Source organism: Cibotium barometz, chromosome 4 (assembly GCF_041138505.1).
Source record: "Cibotium barometz isolate CiBa-2024 chromosome 4, ASM4113850v1, whole genome shotgun sequence".
In the NCBI taxonomy this organism is placed as follows: Eukaryota; Viridiplantae; Streptophyta; class Polypodiopsida; order Cyatheales; family Cibotiaceae; genus Cibotium; species Cibotium barometz.
The window spans coordinates 47,794,997-47,817,235 of record NC_141049.1 but is presented as its reverse complement, the minus strand read 5'-3'; the positions used below and the strand labels follow the sequence as shown (position 1 = coordinate 47,817,235).

The 22,239-nt window shown below is 38.2% G+C and overlaps 1 protein-coding gene across 1 annotated transcript; it reads right to left on the bottom strand.

Annotated features, from left to right (window-relative positions):
• Positions 1–16,328: 16,328 nt before the first annotated feature.
• LOC147639336 (uncharacterized) lies at positions 16,329–21,096 on the bottom strand. The gene has a single exon (XM_086790135.1). The coding sequence runs from the start codon at positions 20,668–20,670 to the stop codon at positions 16,894–16,896; it is 3,777 nt and encodes a 1,258-aa protein (XP_086646261.1). The 5' UTR covers positions 20,671–21,096; the 3' UTR covers positions 16,329–16,893.
• Positions 21,097–22,239: the final 1,143 nt, after the last annotated feature.

Sequence of the window (22,239 nt, the reverse complement as noted above, 5' to 3'; positions counted from 1 at the left end):
ATTTTAATAAGATGAGATAATTTTCTATCCAAAAATATTAAAAATTTGAATATTCTCTCTCTAGAATATTTTCTCTGTCTAGGTTAAAACAGTTAGAAACAAGTCTTTTATATTTCTGAAGAGGGATTGATTATAGGAGAAGATGCTGGACATTTTGAGAGGCTGGGGAGGAATCTTACATTCTCTCCCACTTGAAAAACGCGAGATGCCCTCATCTCGCAAACTGGGGGTAATTTCGCAAGATGCACAAGTATGAGACTGAGAGAAATTTTTTTAATTAAGATTAGCCACCAATTAAAAAAGTCTCAAGAGAGCAAGATTCAAGATAAGAACAAGATTTAAACTTTATTCATTCTCGGAACTTATACAGTAAAGATAGAAGAACTCTTTACACTTCCATAAGCCCATCCATCATATGATCACAAAAGCAGCACTCACAAGCTGCGCATGTATAAGGTAACTCATCTATGGGAATAATTCTATTGGTTATTGCCGCACCTATCTCAGTGGTATGAGGTGTTCTAACAAAAGGACCTCTGAGAGGCAAGCAAAAAACGGGGTAAAGACATATCTTCTGATGAGGAAGAAAACACGCCAGTAAGAAGACCCGCTCAGAAAACCCAAGATGTCTTGATCTCATGACGCAGTAGTATCGAGGACCCAAACCCAAGGCTTCAATAACCATGGCCATACGGACATTGTTACGAAAGTGCTGCTGACCCCAGGGTGTTACCCTAGTTATGTCTTGATAGGTCCGCCATTTTGTCTGCGCTACAGAAGTTCCCAAGTGAGGGAAAAGTGAGCGCTCATACTGTTCTATAAAATCTTTCTTCACAGACTCTCTTGCGTCTTGAAGATGAGAAATCATCATGGATAAAACTAATTCCTGTTGCCAAGCCATGAAGGAGATTAAGAAGAAGGAGATCGATGGAAGTAAGATTACTGTGAGCGATAAGTAAAAGTTATGACTTATATAAAGGAAGGAGTTAGCGTAACCTAGAAGCCAATGGTATCTTGCCACTGAAGTTTTACCGTCTTTCCATGATTTGGGTTTGGCACATATTTCTATAGAAGGGATTAAGAACTTTGAGATGAGGAGATAAAAGAAGTTCGTAGGTTAAGTCACTTACTTCCTTTGGTCCACAATATCTGGGGGATAACTACTTATACTCCCCTAGAGATAAAGAAATTCTTTTGGTCCGTATTCAATTGAAGACTATAACTGCTTCTTTGATTTCTCTGTCTGTCCTCTTCTTATCCGTATATTGTCTCTGTCAATCCTAGGCAGCGTTTATATCTTTATGAATTGCTTGCATCTGATGCTCTAACTCGCCAAGCATTTGACTGGTCATCTCGACCCTAATCAATGGGTCGGACCTAGTTAATGGAGTTAAGCAATCTTGTCCGAGACGGACCCTGATTAGATTGGTATGAAGGAATTGGTCTCTGAATTTGGGTTCTAGACTTCCTTGTGCCCTTTCCATGGTAGGAGTCGGGCAGCCTTTTAACTGATGACTAAAACCTTGGCATCCAAAATACCGGTTCTCACTTCTGAACTCATCGTTCTAAATCCTTAAAACAAGTGGACTCCTGAGAAGGTATTCTGGGAAAAGTGTCTTCCCTTTTTAAATAAAATCTTTCTTTTATTTTAGAGAGAGAATAATTATAAGATCAGAAAGGGAGATTCTTACTCCTGTATACCTCTAAGGCTGGGGGAGGAATCTTACATTCTACCCCACTTAAAAGGTGCAAGATGTCCTCATCTTGCAAGTAGAGGACAACTCTTTTGCTTAAGATCCAATTTATTCTGGGGTTCCTTATATTCTGGTCAACCCAACAGAATATGGGGATAAATATCCCTTATATAGAACTCATCATTAAATAACAATTCATTTAGATCATAACATTCATATCTTTAACACGATAATGGTCCATTAGACCGAAAAATTTCCTTCTAAACATTCCTCCACGGGAATTTAAGTTAAGCAAGTTCTCAATTTGTCATCCCTTAACTTGATCTACCATCTCAAGTATTAACGGTAGCAATTTGACAGCACAATCCACTAATCTCATAGTGATTTGGTGAATCATTTTCATCATTTATCATTACAGGGACTCGTCCCAATCATCCATATTGTGGTTTCGCTCAGCTTATTACATTTCAACCCATTTTCAGGGATCATCATTTTTCAATCAGAATCCAAATCAATTCATCAGTTCCCAAACAGAATTAAAAATCATATCAACCACATTCGAAATCATCATCTGGATAGCATTAACGCTTATAATTTCAAGTCTTAGATTTACTCGTATATACTGTCGGTAAAGAGCTGCAGTTATACTCTCAGTATATACGGATAGTCATGATACTCGAAACTATAAGGTAAATACCATCATGTCTAGGTCTCAAGCAAGTCAGGGTTCCATACAATTGCGGTACTTCCAATTGAAGACCCAATCACTAATTTACGAATTTCAATTTGAATTAACAATTTGTATGAATTATATCAAACAATTACAACCTTTTTGTGCATCTTGATAAACTTTTGACATAATTGGCTCCTCAGTTGATCTTATTGGAGATCTATGACATAAGTCTGATAAATAGATTTTTCTTTATCCGATCGTCCGTAAACAATCACTTTTTTTAAAAAGAAACATTTGTATATTTATATACAAGTTGCAATAAGTACATAGAGCAACTCGACTCTGAGTTCAAAATCTCCTCGGAAGACATATAAGAGGACCGTACTGGGCCATAGTCATGCCCTGTTACATAAGTTCTCTAACTGCAAAGGGGGCTATTATTTTCTCCTTAGGGATAAATCGACTAAGGAGTTTATAAATTCGACATGAAAGTCTGAAATTTCGAGGCGTCGAATGATATAGAATGACACCACGCACCATTTTTAGCTTTAACAGGATCATAGTCAATGAGAGATTCTGCCACAGCATTGTACGGCGGTCGCAAAAGGGGCGTGGACATATTGCCCTGCAAACCACTTATGTCGTATTCTCTCCGCTGGGGTAGGAAAATATAAATCCGCGAAATGGCGTGCGAGTCTTGCTCGGCTTGTTTGAGTTGAAGCGGAAGAGATGAGATGCTCGAAGGCAAATGCAATCATATCTTGAGATTGGGTGAGGTCGGGAATACCACATAAATGGGAAACTTCCATCTATAAAAACAATTTCTTTGATTAAAATTTCTTCATTAAAGAAGCTTACGGAATGAAAATACATTATGAAAATGCTGTTTTTGAATTCTTATTACCAATTTCAGATAAGAATTTAATTATCTTTATTAGCTTTCAATTTCGCTCTGATACCAACTGTGAAATCCCGGTCTCCACCACGCAACAGATTCGGGGTACTAGCAGCGGAAGTAGCACATCGTGCGCAGGTAGGGGTCTCACACTCGGGGCCTCGCCCCACGGATATCCGGACAAGAGACTAATCCGTCGATTTGTCCAAAATCGAAACCGAAAAAACTCCCTTTACCCGGAAAGCATGGGCGATTCCACCAAGATAACTCTTTACTGTAACGTAGTCAAGATCATTACGGATCAACTGATCTGACTGCACCTTTAACGGTACTTGGTCAATTCAAGGAAGAAACTTGCACTTGGATCATTGGGATCAACGCTTTTTTCCCCATCAAGAGGCACAGCCGTTGATTCCTATCCATAGAACAATTTCTATCCGGGATTTACTTCATCTATCATAATAATAGAAATTAAAATCTTTTTTTACGGATCCATCAGTCTAGCCTAACCCCATCCAGTCCCATGGGTTAGCCAACCGCCCAACCACTGTAGTGATGGGATCCAATTAATAATTTGGTTAGGTTTTGTCCCGGGTACCAAGGAAAAGAGTTCCAAGGCCCCCTAGTCGGAAGTTCATACAAACATAAAACTAGTCATACCACTTACACACCCAATATGAAATTGCCTTTTTCTTAGCATCAACTAGCTTTAAAACAATCCTTTAATAAAACCATTATGTCACTGATGACAATCCTAAAAGTCTCTGGTTGAATCCTTATTTCCAGTCATTCTTTCATCGGTGTACTTATGGCATCATTGGCAACCAGAACGCTCACCACCTGTTCTCTCAGGGGCCTTTTCCATAGTTCCTAGCTCATAGTAACCGGCAATATATTCATATAATAGAATGGAATCTCCGTGGAAGATCAGCAAGATCAACCCACAGATCCATATAAAAGAGCCATGGACTCATCTGTTGAGGACCAGCAAGGTCAATCAACCAGATCCATGCCCGGTTTCAGAAAACAACTCTTTCTCCTTGTTCCAATATCTTCCACGATGCACGTGTGGGTATCTTCGGCGATCCAGAGCCCGAGCACCGTATGGTCAGCACCCTCTAGGATCCTTCGCAGGTGACCTAGCGCTTCACTCATAGGCCGCTTCCTTGGTCCCTCATCCACCGTACCGGAAGCTCACCATTTAAATCGAACCGAGGCTGGTCAAGACCTCGATCGACCTTGCTACGTGAGGCGTCCTCCATTGACTCTCCGTCAGCAGTTGCAACTTTATCAGTTCGGTCTTCATGACCTTAATCCTCAAGACGGTCAAAATGCTTCTCCAGCATTCTTGACATAAAACAGTCATTTACAAACAGTCACAAAATACAGTTTCTATAACGACTCTTGTCTTTCTATATTATCCACTCTCGGACCACATTACTTATACCACATTCCATTCAATGTGTACTCGTTCTCATCCATTCACTCATATAGACTACACATTATCTCACATACACCTTCATATTCATTATTTTACATACATATCCATGTTCGTACGTCCACATCATACATCCAATTTCACATTCATACATACGCATCTACATGCATACATCCACATCCACATTCATACATCCATACCTCCATTTCCACATCCACACATCCACATTCGTATTCATACATCCACATTCACATGCATACATCCATTTTCACATCCTCATTCATATATCCACATTCACATACATACATCCACATCCGTATCTACATCCATACATCCACATCCACCTCTTCATTCACATTCACATCCATGCATCCACATCTACATATATACATCCACATCTACATACATACATCCATATATCCACATCTACATACATACATCCATTTTCACATCCTCATTCATACATACACATCCACATACATACATACACATCCGTATCTACATCCATACATCCACATCCACATCAACATTCACATTCATACATATACATCTACATGTTTACATCCACATCACATTCATACAACCATATTACATCCATTCTCGTCCTAACACATCCCATATACATCTTAACACATCCTAACTCATCTTAACACATTCTATCACATCTCATACACATCTTATCACATCTTTTTACATCTCATACACCTCTTATCACATCTTTTTACATCTCATACACCTCTTATCACATCTTTTTACATCTCATACACCTCTTATCACATCCTATCACTTTCCATACGCATCTTATCAAATCTTATCACATCTCATACACCTCTTATCACATCTTATCACATTTCATATCTTTTTTAAGAGAATTCTTATATTTGATATAAGATTTCTCTACACATTTATTTATGCATAAATTCCATTTAAGGAGACTAACACTTTCGAAATTAAAATCAATCTTTTATGCATCTTCTTATGCATAAATTCAATTTGGTAGGAATTACACTTTTAGAATAAAAGAATTTCTCTTATGCATCTAAGTTATGCATAAAATCCATTTATGAGGAAAATCACACTTTTAGTATAAAAAGAATATCTTTTATGCATACCTCTATGCATGAAATCCAATATGATAAAAGTAACACTCTTACAATAAAATAATCAAATTTTATGCATACCTCTATGCATGAAATTCAATTATGATAAAAGTCACACTTCTATAATAAAATAATCAACCTTTATGCATACCTCTATGCATGAAATTCAATATAATCAAAGACACACTTTTATAATAAAATAATCAACTTTTATGCATACCTTTATGCATGAAATTCAAATATGATAAAAGTAACACTTTTGATATAAAAATTTATCCATTATGTATACTTCTATGCATGAAATAAAAATGATAAAAGTAACACTTTTGATATAAAAATTTATCCTTTATGCATACTTCTATGCATGAAAATAAAAATGATAAAAATAACACTTTTGATATAAAAATTTATCCTTTATGCATACTTCTATGCATGAAAATAAAAATTGATAAAAATAACACTTTTGATATAAAAATTTATCCATTATGCATACTTCTATGCATGAAAATAAAAATAATAAAAGTAACACTTTTGATATAAAAATTTATCCATTATGCATACTTCTATGCATGAAAATAAAAAAGGTAAAAGTAACACTTTTGATATAAAAATTTATCCATTATGCATACTTATATGCATGAAAATAAAAATAATAAAAGTAACACTTTTGATATAAAAATTTATCCATTATGCATACTTCTATGCATGAAAATAAAAATAATAAAAGTAACACTTTTGATATAAAAACTTATCCTTTATGCATGATATTAAAATTTAATTTCTCCATGATTATAATGAAAATATTTCAATTAATCTAGGATGATAATTCCTAGAATATGGTAGGAAGTCCTCTTTTTATGCTTTGAATGAAATTATTTTATGCATAATTTTTATAAAAATTTTGCCATAGCTCCGCTGCTATGACTGATAAATCTCAATTTTTCTAAGGGATAAAGCTTATCATTACGGAAATAATTAAAATGATCTCTAATCCTCAAAGTCTCTGGTTGAATCCTTATTTCCAGTCATTCTTTCATCAGTGTACTTATGGCATCATTGGCAACCAGAACGCTCACCACCTGCTCTCTCAGGGGCCTTTTCCATAGTTCCTAGCTCATAGTAACCGGCAATATATTCATATAATAGAATGGAATCTCCGTGGAAGATCAGCAAGATCAACCCACAGATCCATATAAAAGAGCCATGGACTCATCTGTTGAGGACCAGCAAGGTCAATCAACCAGATCCATGCCCGGTTTCAGAAAACAACTCTTACTCCTTGTTCCAATATCTTCCACGACGCACGTGTGGGTATCTTCGGCGACCCAGAGCCCGAGCACCGTATGGTCAGCACCCTCTAGGATCCTTCGCAGGTGACCTAGCACTTCACTCATAGGCCGCTTCCTTGGTCCCTCATCCACCGTACCGGAAGCTCACCATTTAAATCGAACCGAGGCTGGACAAGACCTCGATCGACCTTGCTACGCAAGACGTCCTCCATTGACTCTCCGTCAGCAGTTGCAACTTTATCAGTTTGGTCTTCATGACCTTAATCCTCAAGACGGTCAAAATGCTTCTCCAGCATTCTTGACATAAAACAGTCATTTACAAACAGTCACAAAATACAGTTTCTATAACGACTCTTGTCTTTCCATATTATCCACTCTCGGACCACATTACTTATTCCACATTCCATTCAATGTGTACTCGTTCTCATCTATTCACCCATATAGACTACACATTATCTCACATACACCTTCATATTCATTATTTTACATACATATCCATGTTCGTACGTCCACATCATACATCCAATTTCACATTCATACATACGCATCTACATGCATACATCCACATCCACATTCATACATCCATACCTCCATTTCCACATCCACACATCCACATTCGTATTCATACGTCCACATTCACATGCATACATCCATTTTCACATCCTCATTCATACATCCACATTCACATACATACATCCACATCTGTATCTACATCCATACATCCACATCCACCTCTTCATTCACATTCACATCCATACATCCACATCTACATATATACATCCACATCTACATACATACATCCATACATCCACATCTACATACATACATCCATTTTCACATCCTCATTCATACATACACATCCACATACATACATACACATCCGTATCTACATCCATACATCCACATCCACATCAACATTCACATTCATACATATACATCTACATGTTTACATCCACATCACATTCATACAACCATATTACATCCATTCTCGTTCTAACACATCCCATATACATCTTAACACATCCTAACTCATCTTAACACATTCTATCACATCTCATACACATCTTATCACATCTTTTTACATCTCATACACCTCTTATCACATCTTTTTACATCTCATACACCTCTTATCACATCCTATCACTTTCCATACACATCTTATCAAATCTTATCACATCTCATACACCTCTTATCACATCTTATCACATTTCATATCTTTTTTAAGAGAATTCTTATATTTGATATAAGATTTCTCTACACATTTATTTATGCATAAATTCCATTTAAGGAGACTAACACTTTCGAAATTAAAATCAATCTTTTATGCATCTTCTTATGCATAAATTCAATTTAGTAGGAATTACACTTTTAGAATAAAAGAATTTCTCTTATGCATCTAAGTTATGCATAAAATCCATTTATGAGGAAAATCACACTTTTAGTATAAAAAGAATATCTTTTATGCATACCTCTATGCATGAAATCCAATATGATAAAAGTAACACTCTTACAATAAAATAATAAACTTTTATGCATACCTCTAAGCATGAAATTCAATTATGATAAAAGTCACACTTTTATAATAAAATAATCAACCTTTATGCATACCTCTATGCATGAAATTCAATATAATAAAAGACACACTTTTATAATAAAATAATCAACTTTTATGCATACCTTTATGCATGAAATTCAAATATGATAAAAGTAACACTTTTGATATAAAAATTTATCCATTATGTATACTTCCATGCATGAAATAAAAATGATAAAAGTAACACTTTTGATATAAAAATTTATCCATTATGTATACTTCTATGCATGAAAATAAAAATGATAAAAGTAACACTTTTGATATAAAAATTTATCCTTTATGCATACTTCTATGCATGAAAATAAAAATGATAAAAATAACACTTTTGATATAAAAATTTATCCTTTATGCATACTTCTATGCATGAAAATAAAAATTGATAAAAATAACACTTTTGATATAAAGATTTATCCATTATGTATACTTCTATGCATGAAAATAAAAATAATAAAAGTAACACTTTTGATATAAAAATTTATCCATTATGCATACTTTTATGCATGAAAATAAAAATGGTAAAAGTAACACTTTTGATATAAAAATTTATCCATTATGCATACTTATATGCATGAAAATAAAAATAATAAAAGTAACACTTTTGATATAAAAATTTATCCATTATGCATACTTCTATGCATGAAAATAAAAATAATAAAAGTAACACTTTTGATATAAAAACTTATCCTTTATGCATGATATTAAAATTCAATTTCTCCATGATTATAATGAAATTCTTTCAATTAATCTAGGATGATAATTCTTAGAATATGGTAGGAAGTCCTCTTTTTATGCTTTGAATGAAATTATTTTATGCATAATTTTTATAAAAATTTTGCCATAGCTCCGCTGCTATGACTGATAAATCTCAATTTTTCTAAGGGATAAAGCTTATCATTAAGGAAATAATTAAAATGATCTCTAATTGGATCATTAATCCATAATGGATTGAATCATCAATATACATAAACTAAAAGCATAGAAAAAGGCCATTAATTTGGCCTCAAGCATAGCTTAATCTTGGGTTAAGAAAAAGCTTTATGAAAAGCTTGATTTGGATTGAGAATGGGTCATGAGTATGGCCATTTCTTGAGTGAGAGAGAGAAATTACATAAAAGCTATTAGAATTTAAACATAAATGGAAATTAACTTCAATAGCATTTATTAAATTATGTAACTCTTCACTACTATTCACCAATTAAAAAACCATACCAATTAAGCTTCTCAAGCTTGAGAGGGGTTGAGAAGAGAGAAACATTGAGAAATTATAGAAAAGATCAATATTCACTAATTACCTTACAAATTGCTTGATTCTTTGTTCACGGTAGAGGCCCCCAACCAATCAATTGGTTAAGTATGTTGATGGAGCCACTAATTGGGATTGAAGAAAGAGGGAAGCTCCAAAAACTAGTGAATTATTAAATGAATTCACAGTTCTTGGCTTAGGTGGAGTAGAGTAACGATGCATAAACACTATATATTTTTCAACAAGGGGGAGGCTTCTATTTATAGGAAAAATTGAGCTCCTAACCAAACAAACTGATTCTAGAATTTTCCAAATCAGTTTGGTCAATTTTTGACCATTTTTAGGTCAGTTAAGCTAACTTTTTGGAACTAGACTTGAATTAGGAGAGAGGAGAGAGGAGAGATGAAATATCTCAATTTTTATGAGTTTAAAACTCATTCAAGTATGTGAAATATGCACCTCCTTTAAAGAACTCCCCTTCCTTACATATGTGTCATAATGGAATCATTTTAATATTGCTCATAGTTTTTTTACTAATAAACCTTGTACATTTTCAACTCTTCATCTTATGTGAAATATGCACCTCCTTTAAAGAACTCCCCTTCCTTACATATGTGTCATAATGGAATCATTTTAATATTGCTCATAGTTTTTTTTACTCATAAACCTTGTACATTTTCAACTCTTCATCTTATGTGAAATATGCACCTCCTTTAAAGAACTTCCCTTCCTTACATATGTGTCATAATGGAATCATTTTAATATTGCTCATAGTTTTTTACTAATAAACCTTGTACATTTTTAACTCTTCATCTTATGTGAGCATTTACTCATTTTTAGATACCCAAAATATCTCATATTTTTAATATTGCTCATAGTTTTTTACTAATAAACCTTGTACATTTTCAACTCTTCATCTTATGTGAGCATTTACTCATTTTTGGGTATCTTCTTTTAAAAATTGGATTTATCTCCTCCCTACACATGGATTGATGCTATTGGCCCATAGGAACCTTAATTGGACCATAATCCAAAAATTTCTGAAAATCTAGACCCTTAGGCTAAGGTCCTTTATACCCATTTCCAATTAATTCCAATTGCACATTGGAAAGTTCTTTTTGAATTTCTGTTTAAGGGGAACTTATTTTAATAAGATGAGATAATTTTCTATCCAAAAATATTAAAAATTTGAATATTCTCTCTCTAGAATATTTTCTCTCTCTAGGTTAAAACAGTTAGAAACAAGTCTTTTATATTTCTGAAGAGGGATTGATTATAGGAGAAGATGCTGGACATTTTGAGAGGCTGGGGAGGAATCTTACAAAAGAGGGCATGCCATAGCTCCGTGTTACTCATAGCACGTGTAGCAGTAATTGAACAAGACATACGTGCCAATCTCTCATACTTGTCCAACCTGTAAAACCCATATCTTAGAGTATTGGATCACATAGTGATGTCTCCATCACTCCGGTCATGAGTTGTATACTTATCACCCCCGGTCATGAACTATACACTTGTTATCAACAAATCTGACCACTAGGCTTGTCCCTAGAATGGCATAGATAGACATGAAGTTCTTTTTGATGCTTGAAACAAACAAGAATTTAGAGAGAGTGATTGTCTCACCATTTACAGCAGTGAGCATAACCTTAACACTAGGCTTGTCATCCACAAATCTGACCACTAGGCTTGCCCTAGGAATGGCAAAGATAGACATGAAGTTCTTTTTAATGCTTGGAATAAACAAGACTTTAGAGAGAGTGATTTTCCCACCATTTGTAGCAGTGAGCACAACCTTACCAACTCCTTTCATTGGAAATGAGGAGTTGTTTTCACATGTGACTGTGCCTCCTTGAGGAGAAGACTCAAGGGAGGAAAATAAATTATGCTGAGAAGGAATGTACTTGCTAGCACCACTATCAAAGACATACTAATGCACAGGATGATTGGGCATTCATTGTGCACTGCAAATGATCCTTACGTCCATGATGTATGCATGTCAATGATAGTGGTGCAGTTTGGTGATTCCTTCTTTTTAGCACTTGGTGCGATTGCATCAGCCACCACCGCATCCATGCCTGACTCTTTCTTCTTCTCCTTCTTCAGCCTTTTTTTGCATTCATTAATATAATGGCTTGGCTTCCGACATTTGCCTTTCTTCTTAGGCTTATCACTCCCCTTCTCGCAATCCTTTTCAAAAGACTGGGCTAATTTTGGCTTGGCTTATAGCCACCCTGACTGCTGGTAGCAATACATGCATACTAGTTCAGTTTTGCTGAGATTTCTCTTCTTTGAAGAGCACTGTAGCCAATTCATCAAAAGTAAGGGCATTTGGGTTACCCTTCACATGAGCTGAAGTGTAGATGCAAAACCTTCGTATAAATCCAGTAGAGCTATGAGAATAGTAGACACCAAAGAACTATCTAAATAGGCCTCATCACAATACATGCAAGTTGTGCCTTGAGATCTTTAATCCTTGTGAGGAACTCATCCAGTAATTCTTCCTCATTTATATGCTCGGACTCTAACTGCTTACATAAATAGGCCACTCGTTTTACGCACCTGATAAAGCACAACAACAAATGTATCCCAAGTATGCTTCGTAGTTTTATATGAGTGAATATGAGGAATAATGCTCCTTTTCACTGAAAGTGCCACTAATGCATGTGCTTATGTATCCCTGCCATCCCACCTGGCTTATTCTACTCTCGAAGGTGCAAAGTGGATGCCATAGTTACTTCAAAACTCGTATTAGCATCCAAGGTACCTTTACTATGTTGTTACACTAGCGAGACAGGGCGTGCCTGAATGCTAATAACAACATTCCAAAGCTCTTTGGTGGGGCGACCAATACATGGTGCATCATATAGGACCACAGTGGGTAGTTGGTTCTGTCAAGCTTATCCTTAGTGAGAAAGCATCCCAAAGATAACATTGTCTACCATTTCAGCATGCAAATAACTAATCTTTGACATAGAATACAAATACCAACTACTTGCATGTATAATCAATGTCCATTGAATGCAACTGAGATAGGAGATAGATGTGCCAGTAGATCTCACTGATTACAAAGGAAACTTGAAAAGTGTATAAAAAATTAGAGAGTGTAGAGTGTGGAATGATGCTTAGTAGGAATGCAAAGAGAGAGAGAGAGAGAGAGAGGAGGAGGAGGAGGAGGAGGAGGAGAAGAGGGGATTAAGGAGATCACAGCCTAGAAATTCTAAAATAAGAATCAATTTTGTGTTCATTTCCCACCAGCTAGATTACTTATCTACCTAGTTTACACTAGAAATCCAGTGCACCAAGCCGCCTTGTCTCACCCGCGCCGATAGTGTCTAATCTTGGCAGCGACGCTTAGGAGTCCTAGCAACCAGAGTGGGCTCCATCCAAAGGCTGCTATAAAAAGGGGGACTGTGGGCCTCTCCTAGCCGTTGACCTTTGTGGGAGATAGTCTTGAGGAACTATTTTAGGTGCTCTACATCCCATTGATCTTTGTTGGAGATAGTCCTGATGAGGAACTATTTTAGGTGATCTACATCCATATATTATGGTGTAAGGTCATGTTAATAATCCTTAGTGGATTATTAGATAAAGGTCTTGGTCTAAGGTTCTAGTGTTAGGCTAGAATCGTGACATATCAGGGGCTAAGTGGAACTTCTAGGTGGCATGAATCTCCATTGATCAAGGCACCTCCTTTTTGTGTAGGAGAGGTGGAGTAGATTTAGGAAAGCTAGAGAGGAAGTGGATCTAGGCATCTAGCTCTCATGGAGGCCTAGCTAACTCACACTCGATGTGTGTAAAGAGTACTATGTGGTGTAACCTCTTTTGGTTAAATATAATCCTGTTTGATCCTTACTGTTAATCATTGTGCTTAGTCTCATTCATTATGAGTTAATTATTGTACTTAGTCTCATTCATTATGGTTAATCAATGTACTTAGTCACACTCATTATGGTTGATCTCATTATGTTAGTGCTAATCAAGACTTTGTGTGGTACTCTGTAGTGATTAATCCATTTTCCCAGCATTAAGCAACCCTCATTTCCAAATTAGTATCAGAGCTACACAATTGCATTATGTTTCTTTATCTTAGTGATTAGGAGCCTTAAGAGAGGTCTATCATCTTGCGAGAATAGCATCTTCTTGCGTGTGAGGCAAGAGGATTGTGTGGGTGGTTTTTGTGCATTTTTTGGGTCCATTGGGTCTTTAACAATTGGCGAGGGAAAGAGTTCTGGTTCTCTGTGGTTGATGGTCACTTCAGCTTGAGAAGGTGAGGTATAGATATAGAGAGAAGAGGTCTCCATTGTATCTATGCGAGCATATCTACAGGTGTGTGTGTGTGTGTGTGTGTGAGAGAGAGAGAGAGAGAGAGAGAGAGAGAGAGAGAGGGTGGCCTTGTGTTAGACAACATGGTGAGTAGCAGCTACGATACTATCTTCTGTGTGAAATAACTTTTGGCTGCAGCTCCATGCGGTGTGCGTTCGTGCGTTCAGCATGTCAATCAAACGTGTAAGGAGTAAGGTTTAATAACCTTTGAAGATAACTAAGCTTTGAAAGGCTAAAAACCTTAGTGGACATGTGAAATCCAAATGAAGTTGGTGATTGCATGTAAAACCCATAGAACCATCATTAAAAAATCATCTAAATCTCATTAATTTCACTATGCAACAGCACTTGGGTTCTCAGATCTCATAAGTCAAATTTTACATGCACTTATATATGTTGAAGGGTGTTTTGGTGAGCAATAAGAAGTGTTTTTCACTCTTTGTTTAGTAGTTCAAGCTTCTTTGTGTGTGTGAGAACTCCATGTAGTCCTGTTTGTTTATAAAGGACATGCCAATGTGTGTGTAGCTGAGAAGTACTAGTGTGCTATTTAATGTATTTAGTGAAAATGTTAATAATTTAAAAAAAGGTGAGATTCGTTTATGCTAATTCAAATTTGAAATTGCATTTCTTAAAAAAATTTATGTTTGAAGCAATGCATTGATGTTTACAAACTCCAACCTAAGAGAATATCTTTGATAATGAAGTTATTTGAGACAATATCATTTAATGTAGAGTTTTACAAGATACTATTTTAATGTTTTAAACACATGATAACCTACTTTCATGGTAAAGACGCCCAACTCAAATTTTCACGTTAGCATGGAAACAAAATTTTCTCAGGAGCTCCTAGGCCCCCTAATGCATACTACAGTGACAAAGATAACAATCACATTAGTGACATTGCTGGCTCTAAAGCATGCTATAGTGACCAAGATAACAGTCACATTCCTAGGCCACCTAATGCATACTACAGTGACAAAGATAACAATCACATTAGTGACATTGCTGGCCCTAAAGCATGCTATAGTGACCAAGATAACAGTCACATTCCTAGGGCCCCTAATGCATGCAACAGTGACCAATATAATAGTAGTCACATCATGTAAATCCATCGGGGGAGTGGATGGTGTAGGGAAAGGCTTTTCCCTAGAGGAAAGTGGGGAGCTAGCTTTAGCCAGTGACCCATTTTCCTAGGGAAGGCCAACCCACGGCCTTTCCCAATCATCATAGTTTTGGGGAGTTTTTTAAATTCTCTTTGTTGATGTGACAATTTTTTATTAACTCTTTATTTTTTAACATTCCATGTGCTAATATGTCAAGGTTCTATTTTTTAACATTCTCACTGCTTATGTGTCATCAACTCATTTGCTTTCATTTGAGTAAAATTCCCACTGTTGATGTGTCAATATCATATGGTGCATTCTTTTAAAACAAAGCTTGCTGATATGGCTGGGATTTATTTTCCCAAGACCCAAGACCATACAACTCCAGATTAATAGAAGGCAGCCCCTAGCTAGAGCAACAAGATCATGCATTGATAGCTTATCACATATCATATGAGAGTCCCAATCTGTACAATCATTATTAATTCATGATTTTTTATTCAATTAGGTGCATGTACAATAGACTTCTTCTTATGTGGATTTTCAAATTTGTGGATCTAATTAGCGTTAATTGCAATACTCATCCTCTTAGCACGTAGCCATATTTAGATGTTCATCTAGACTGCAGATCTAGAGCTAAAACTTCCTGTAAGCGGTGGCCTCTCTGAAGCAGCCAAGGAACATCATAAAATCACAGACATGGTAGAACCAATAGTCTACAAGCAACCCAAGTCATTCTTCTCTCTCCAAGCATGCGTGCAGCACCAATAGTCTGCAAACAGTCCAAACTCTCTCCTCTTTCACCATGCAAGCTTGCATGACAGAAAGAGAGAGAGAGAGACTTCTGCTGGAGGCCAAAATGGCCCATGAATAAAGTACAAGATGTACACAATCGTAATAGAATATGCCAAGAATACATCCCCTGAATCCTATTGCAGCAAAGAAATGAAAATTATGCATGTGCCATAGCAGCTAGAAAAGCAGTGTGAAGCATTAGTGGGTTCTAGCCAGATGCTCCTCATCACAAAAGATGCTGGTGAAGAATCTCATCTCTACATGATGAACCCTCCATGTATCCCATGGAGACATGTCTGCAATCCATATCTGCCGTGGCTGGCTCTGTGGTATATTTTGAGAGAGCTACATGGAAAAGCAAAAAGTTTCTTGACCTCTGCCACCTTGAACATGTGCACCAACACGGCCTTTTGCACATAAAAGGAGAAGCTCAATATACTGACCCCAAAAAACTATTTGACAACAAGAAGAGTCTCAAATGTGCCAACCTCACAAGTTCAAGTCAGCAAACACAGACTCAAGTGATACTAGAGGAACAAAAAACCAGGCAGCAGATGGCAAAGCTTACACAAGATGGACAAAGCATAAAAAATGTGTAAAAAAACTCAGAACCCTTTGTAATATCGTGACTGAAACCGGAGTCATACCTCTGGATTCTATAAGCAAAAATGGCATCTGAACAAATAAATATCACTTAAAACACTTGTTGCTGAGAAGTAGATGGTGTTTTGAAGGTCTGCACTTCATTGATGTACAAGCCGCAGGTGATTATTCTCTGCTTCCAGTTCTCTCACTTTAGCCCATGTCTGCTCCACCTTCTTTTGCAGCTCTTCCTTGCTCAGCTGGCCCTGTATCCGTTCCTCCAATAGCTGTTGTCTTAGACTGTCCCTCTCCACCGTAACATTCTCCAACCTTTGTTTAAGGCTTTGAACTTCCAGCTCCATCTCCACAAGATGAGCTTCCAAGTATCCATTAGTTGAATGACTGCAGTCGGTTGTTATACTTTTCACGCTTGCTTGTATGGACTTTACTCTTGGACCTTCTCCCTTCTTGGGATTGACACTTGTCACACCCTGATTCATGCCAATTGCTACTGCTTTTTTGGCAAACATTCGACCCAAATCCTCCAATGATTTCCGTCCAAGTACAAGCTCTTTGTTGCTAAGCTTGCAGGCTTTTGAAGGACTTTGCTCAGGTAAAATATGTGCTATTTGGGACACATTACCATCAGTTACGATTCTTGTACTTGGCTGGTTAGTGCTTGCCTTGGAGGAAGCCACCACAGTTGTGCATACACTTCCCATCCCGTACCTCTCACCTGCCTCTCCAGCAAGCCCCAGGTGCTGTTCTGAACTGGTAAAGTGTGCCCCTGGGACTAAGCTTGAACTTGCAGAAGCTTCATAGACTCCTTGTGAAGTTGATTGCATTTGAAGAGCTTCTGCTCCAACAAGTTTTTCTGTATTCAAGGAACCTGCATTTAACAACCCTTGCCCATTCTGTCCAGTACATCTTTGAAGGCATCCATCTGTCTGAGACTGCATTTGCTCTATACTTTCAGCTACTGATAAAGTGCAAACAGTTGCAGGACTTTTACTCACTTCGACCACCTGCACAGGCAACAAATCTGCACAATTCATGGGAGTCTCTGATCCAGGACTCACAGAAAGCTTTTCGTGAGGCTGAGATCCTTCTCTGCCATGTACTGCAGATGACTTAGGGTCCTGGAGACTGTAGCCTTGAATCTTTTCAGCTGCAGGTGAAGGAATTGAGGCTTGCATAGCAGAGACAAGGCTTTCTTGCACTAAATGGCTCCGAGAGCCTTCATTTTCTTTGAAAAAAATGAGAGGATATTCTTCACCAGATTCAGAGCATGCCTCTGGTGTATGGAGGCTAACTGCTTCCACCCCAAGGCCACGAGCCTGGGCCTTTGAACTCTGAACGGAATCCTGCAAAGCAGTCATGGCTGTGCTATATGATTGTTGGCCCTCTGTCTCGAAACCAAGATCACTTAAACCATCAGTGTTGCACTGTGGGGACTTCACAACTGGTGGGACTCGATTCACTGTCAGTGCCGGAGAAATCTGTTGCTCTTGTGGTTGCAAGGAAGTGCCCAGAGATGAGACATCATGGGACAACAAACGTTGCCTTATTGATTCTGGTTGCAAATGAGACTGCAGCAATGAGCTACTTACAGACAGAGGAGTGGGACTGCGCATGGCATTATAAAACTGGCCCTGGGGCCTTTCTTGTGACTGAGAGCGTAACCCACTTGGCAAAGCAGATGAAATAGCAGGAACTTGGACCCCAGTTTCTCCCCCTGTTGGAGCAATAAACTCTTTCTGCCTTTGAGAAAGAGGACTTGCAGAAGCAGACTGAATCGGAAAAGCTTGTGAGGCTGAGTATTGCCTGGCCTGTGGATGACCCTCCTGTGAAGCATGCTCTGGTCTGGCCAGCTGAACTTGTGTATGTGACCGCAAAGACCTTGCGAACCCCACCGGTACAATAGGGGGAGCATGTGCACCTGGAAGGAATCCTACTTGCATAGGTGGGCGGGGAGCCTCAGGTGTTTGCGTAAGAAAGGACCTCGGAGAAGGCAAAGACATAGCAACATTTGGCAGCTCTGCAGGCGCCGGATGTGCAGCATTCCCTGAAAATTCCGGGCTCCTATCTGCTCTCGAAGAAGAGGGCCCTCTATGACTCCATTTCCCATCTTTCTCTTTGAGAGTATTGTTCACATAACCCACTTTGTGACAATTTTTTGACCAGTATGTCTTCTGCATCTCAAGCAAGCGTGCCTCCAAGCGTGCAAGAACTATGGTTCGTTCAAAGCCTTGCTTATCATGAGCCGGTTCAACAAAATTAGCTTCCAAAACACCAATAATGCCTCTGCCACGACTGGCTGCTGAGTTCCACAGCCTCCAGAAAGGTTTGATAAGCCTATTCTTATGATACACGTTGAAGCCTTGAACATCTATGTGTTCCTTGGCATCCTTTACAAAGCCAACAGTAACAACAGCCTTCATCTGGCCCGTGTCCCTCTGCACATCTGATGCAACTGGTCTGTATGTGGACACTTGAGTGTACATAAGATCATCAATCAGATTGTGGTGTTCGATTTCTTTACCCCTTAAGAACATTCTGAAGCCTGGTGGGAGTCTTAAATATAGTATGGAAGCATAGCTCCGTAACGAGTGCTGGAATGTCAGGTAATGCCGGGAATTGGGGAAACGCTCTGCCATAGAAATGTGTTTCTCATCCCTGTTAGCCCCTCTGACTTGTATGTCATGCCGATTTGTATCAAAGTCCAACTCAAGCTGCCCTTGATCATCTTCCCAAAGATTGAATACTATGATCTTTGTCCCTTGGCTTTTCATCCCCTTGAAATGATTCAGAAGCTCCGATTCAGTTGAGTAGGGAGACCATCGCTTGATGCTCTCCATGTTCCGGTTCCAATCCTCAACATTGCTTCGTATGAGCTTTCGCAATCCAAAAGGCTGGATCTCATAGTCAATCATAGGAACAATAATATCCTCCTGTCCAGTCTCTCGCAGAAAAGTGTAGGACAGCATGCCTATGCTCTCGGTTGGGCTGGAACCCTTGCAATCTTGACAGCGGGAAAACACAATCACATCTGCCCCAAGCCGCATCGTGCTCGTCTTGAAACCATTTCCATACTGCCCAATTGTATTTGCTATTTTGCTTTTTGCAGAGTAACCAAGGGACATGCATTGCCGCATGCTGTCAGGATACATACCACCCCCATCATCTTCAATCAGGAGCATAGGTTCACCATTTCTTGGGTTTCTGATCATATCCACTTTCACAAAGGTTGCCCCATGGACGACTTCATCAAGGGCATTGTCAAGGAGCTCCGCAATAGCTCCAAGGGCCCATTTGTGGCTGGTAGCATTGGAGTGGAGAAATTTTGGGTGGACACGGACATGATCCATGCCACCACCCATGGATTTATGGCCTACTTTGTCGCTCTCGTAGTCACCAGCTTTCCAGAACTGCCTGGAGACTTTGTCTGTGTTTCTTCTACCAGGGTAAGGAAAGGATGCTGAGGGCACCATGGGTGCTACGGCTGTCTGTAAGGAAGGGTGGCTTCCATGGATCTCTTCCAAGGGTTGGAGAAAATCGTCTGGAAGGCTGGCATCCTGATCTTCAAGGATGCGTGCAGGACTATTTCTCACATCCCCACGAACAAAACTGATCCCATTGGATTGAATTCTAGGCCTTTTAGCAGCAGGATCGACCAGACTGATGCCATTTGCATTATGATTATGTGAAGAAATGAAAGAGTTTGACCTTTTGCTTACCACAGGGGATGTCACTTCTCCTGCCATTGCTGTAAAGCTATTTCCACCATCGCCATAGCCACTGCTGCTGCTGCTGCTGATCTCCACAACCGGCACCTCGTTCATGGCGCACCTTGCTCCGTGGTAATCTGCAGCTTCCACCTTCACAGGGCACTGCAGAGGTCGGAAATACTCTTCCTTAAGGGCATCTGTTGAAGCCATGGCATCAAAACTAACCCTAGCGCTAAACTTTAAAAAAACCACAGAATGTTTTCCTTCACAATTTCCTAACCCTGACCCTAAATCTTCCGCGCAGGATGCATTCTTCACAATTTCCAATCCCTAAATCTACAGAGAAGAATGTCGGCTTCACGATTTCGTGACCGCAACCCTAAATCTACAGAGCAGACACAATACGCCCTAAAAGGAACCCTAACCCGAAACCTAAATCTGCAGAAGCGATCACGATAGTCTTCCTCTTCAAGCTCTACGATCGCCTTTCTGCGTTTCAAATCCAACTTGGTTGATGTGCAGGGGAGCAAATCAGCAGACACAGTTAGGATATGATAAAAAGTGTTGATAGATCCAAAACCGACTTTCAAGTTGGAAAGTTAAAAAGTTTATTAAACCTCATCATAATTTTAAGGAAAGACTATCTTAGATTGTGCTTAAAAAGGTAAGGTGTAAAAGCCTGGTCGACATCACACTAGGTTCCTTGGCTTTTCACATACATAAAAGCACTTAATAGCTTTTGGAACGCATAAAAAGCACTCCCAAAAACTTAAAAAAAAAGCTCCTTCATAAATTGTAAACTAAGTTATCTTAGTATGCACCTAGTTTTTAATCATAAAAGCTTCATCAATCATGCATTAATATTATCATTTTAGTGTGTATATAACCTCTGGGTAGTTAGGCTTACCCTGGCTACCATTTTAGTTTGTAGTTAGGCTTACCCTGGCTACCATTGGACGACCCACTCAAGCAGGGAGAGGGCTGTGTAGAAACCCATAGTCTATAGACACAAATTTAGACTCGAAACCCATAGTTTATAAACCCAAATTCAGACTCGAAACCCATAGTCTATAGACACAAATTTAGACTCAAAGCCTGTTATAGCTTACTGGATTTTTGTTGGGGAGTTCAAAGATGTACCTTGCGTTTTATGCTTTTGACCAAAAAAGGCTTTAAGAACTTTACATAGCATTTCATGATTTTGACAAAAAATAATTGTTTTAAAAATTGTACACGTATATTTTTTATGTTACTGAATAGACAAAATATACTTAACTACCTTTTTGTGGCTTTTCCATAACAAATGTGGGAAAACACTCTATGTCCCAACGTTTCTTTTTGTTTTGCTTTGTTTTTGTTTTAACTGTTGTGGCTAAGAAGTTGTGGTCTTGAATGTTGTTGGCTATTTTGTGTGTATTGTCGATGCGAGTGCTTTCAAGATGTGTGCTTGGACATGTTCACTTGAGTAGTTTGTACAATGTGTGGTTGTGTGTGTGTGTGTGTGTGTGTGTGTGTGTGTGTGTGTGTGTGTGTGTGTACAAAATTTTTAACTTGTGTGTGTTTACAAAACTTTTAACTTATGTGTGTGTGAGGATGAGCACATGTGTGTGTGAGGATGAGCACATGTGTTTTAAAGATTTAATTATTTTCTTTTGAATAATTGTGTATGTGTGCATGCACACGTGTGCATGATAGAGCACAAAGCTCTACACCCTTCATGATACTTGATTTTACTATGCATAGGTCTCCCATGTGAATTTATATGTTCCTCCTCATCCA

Coding starts and splice junctions, on each gene's coding strand:
- LOC147639336 (XM_086790135.1), bottom strand. CDS start 20,670: ATGGCTTCAACAGATGCCCTTAAGGAAGAGTATTTCCGACCTCTGCAG.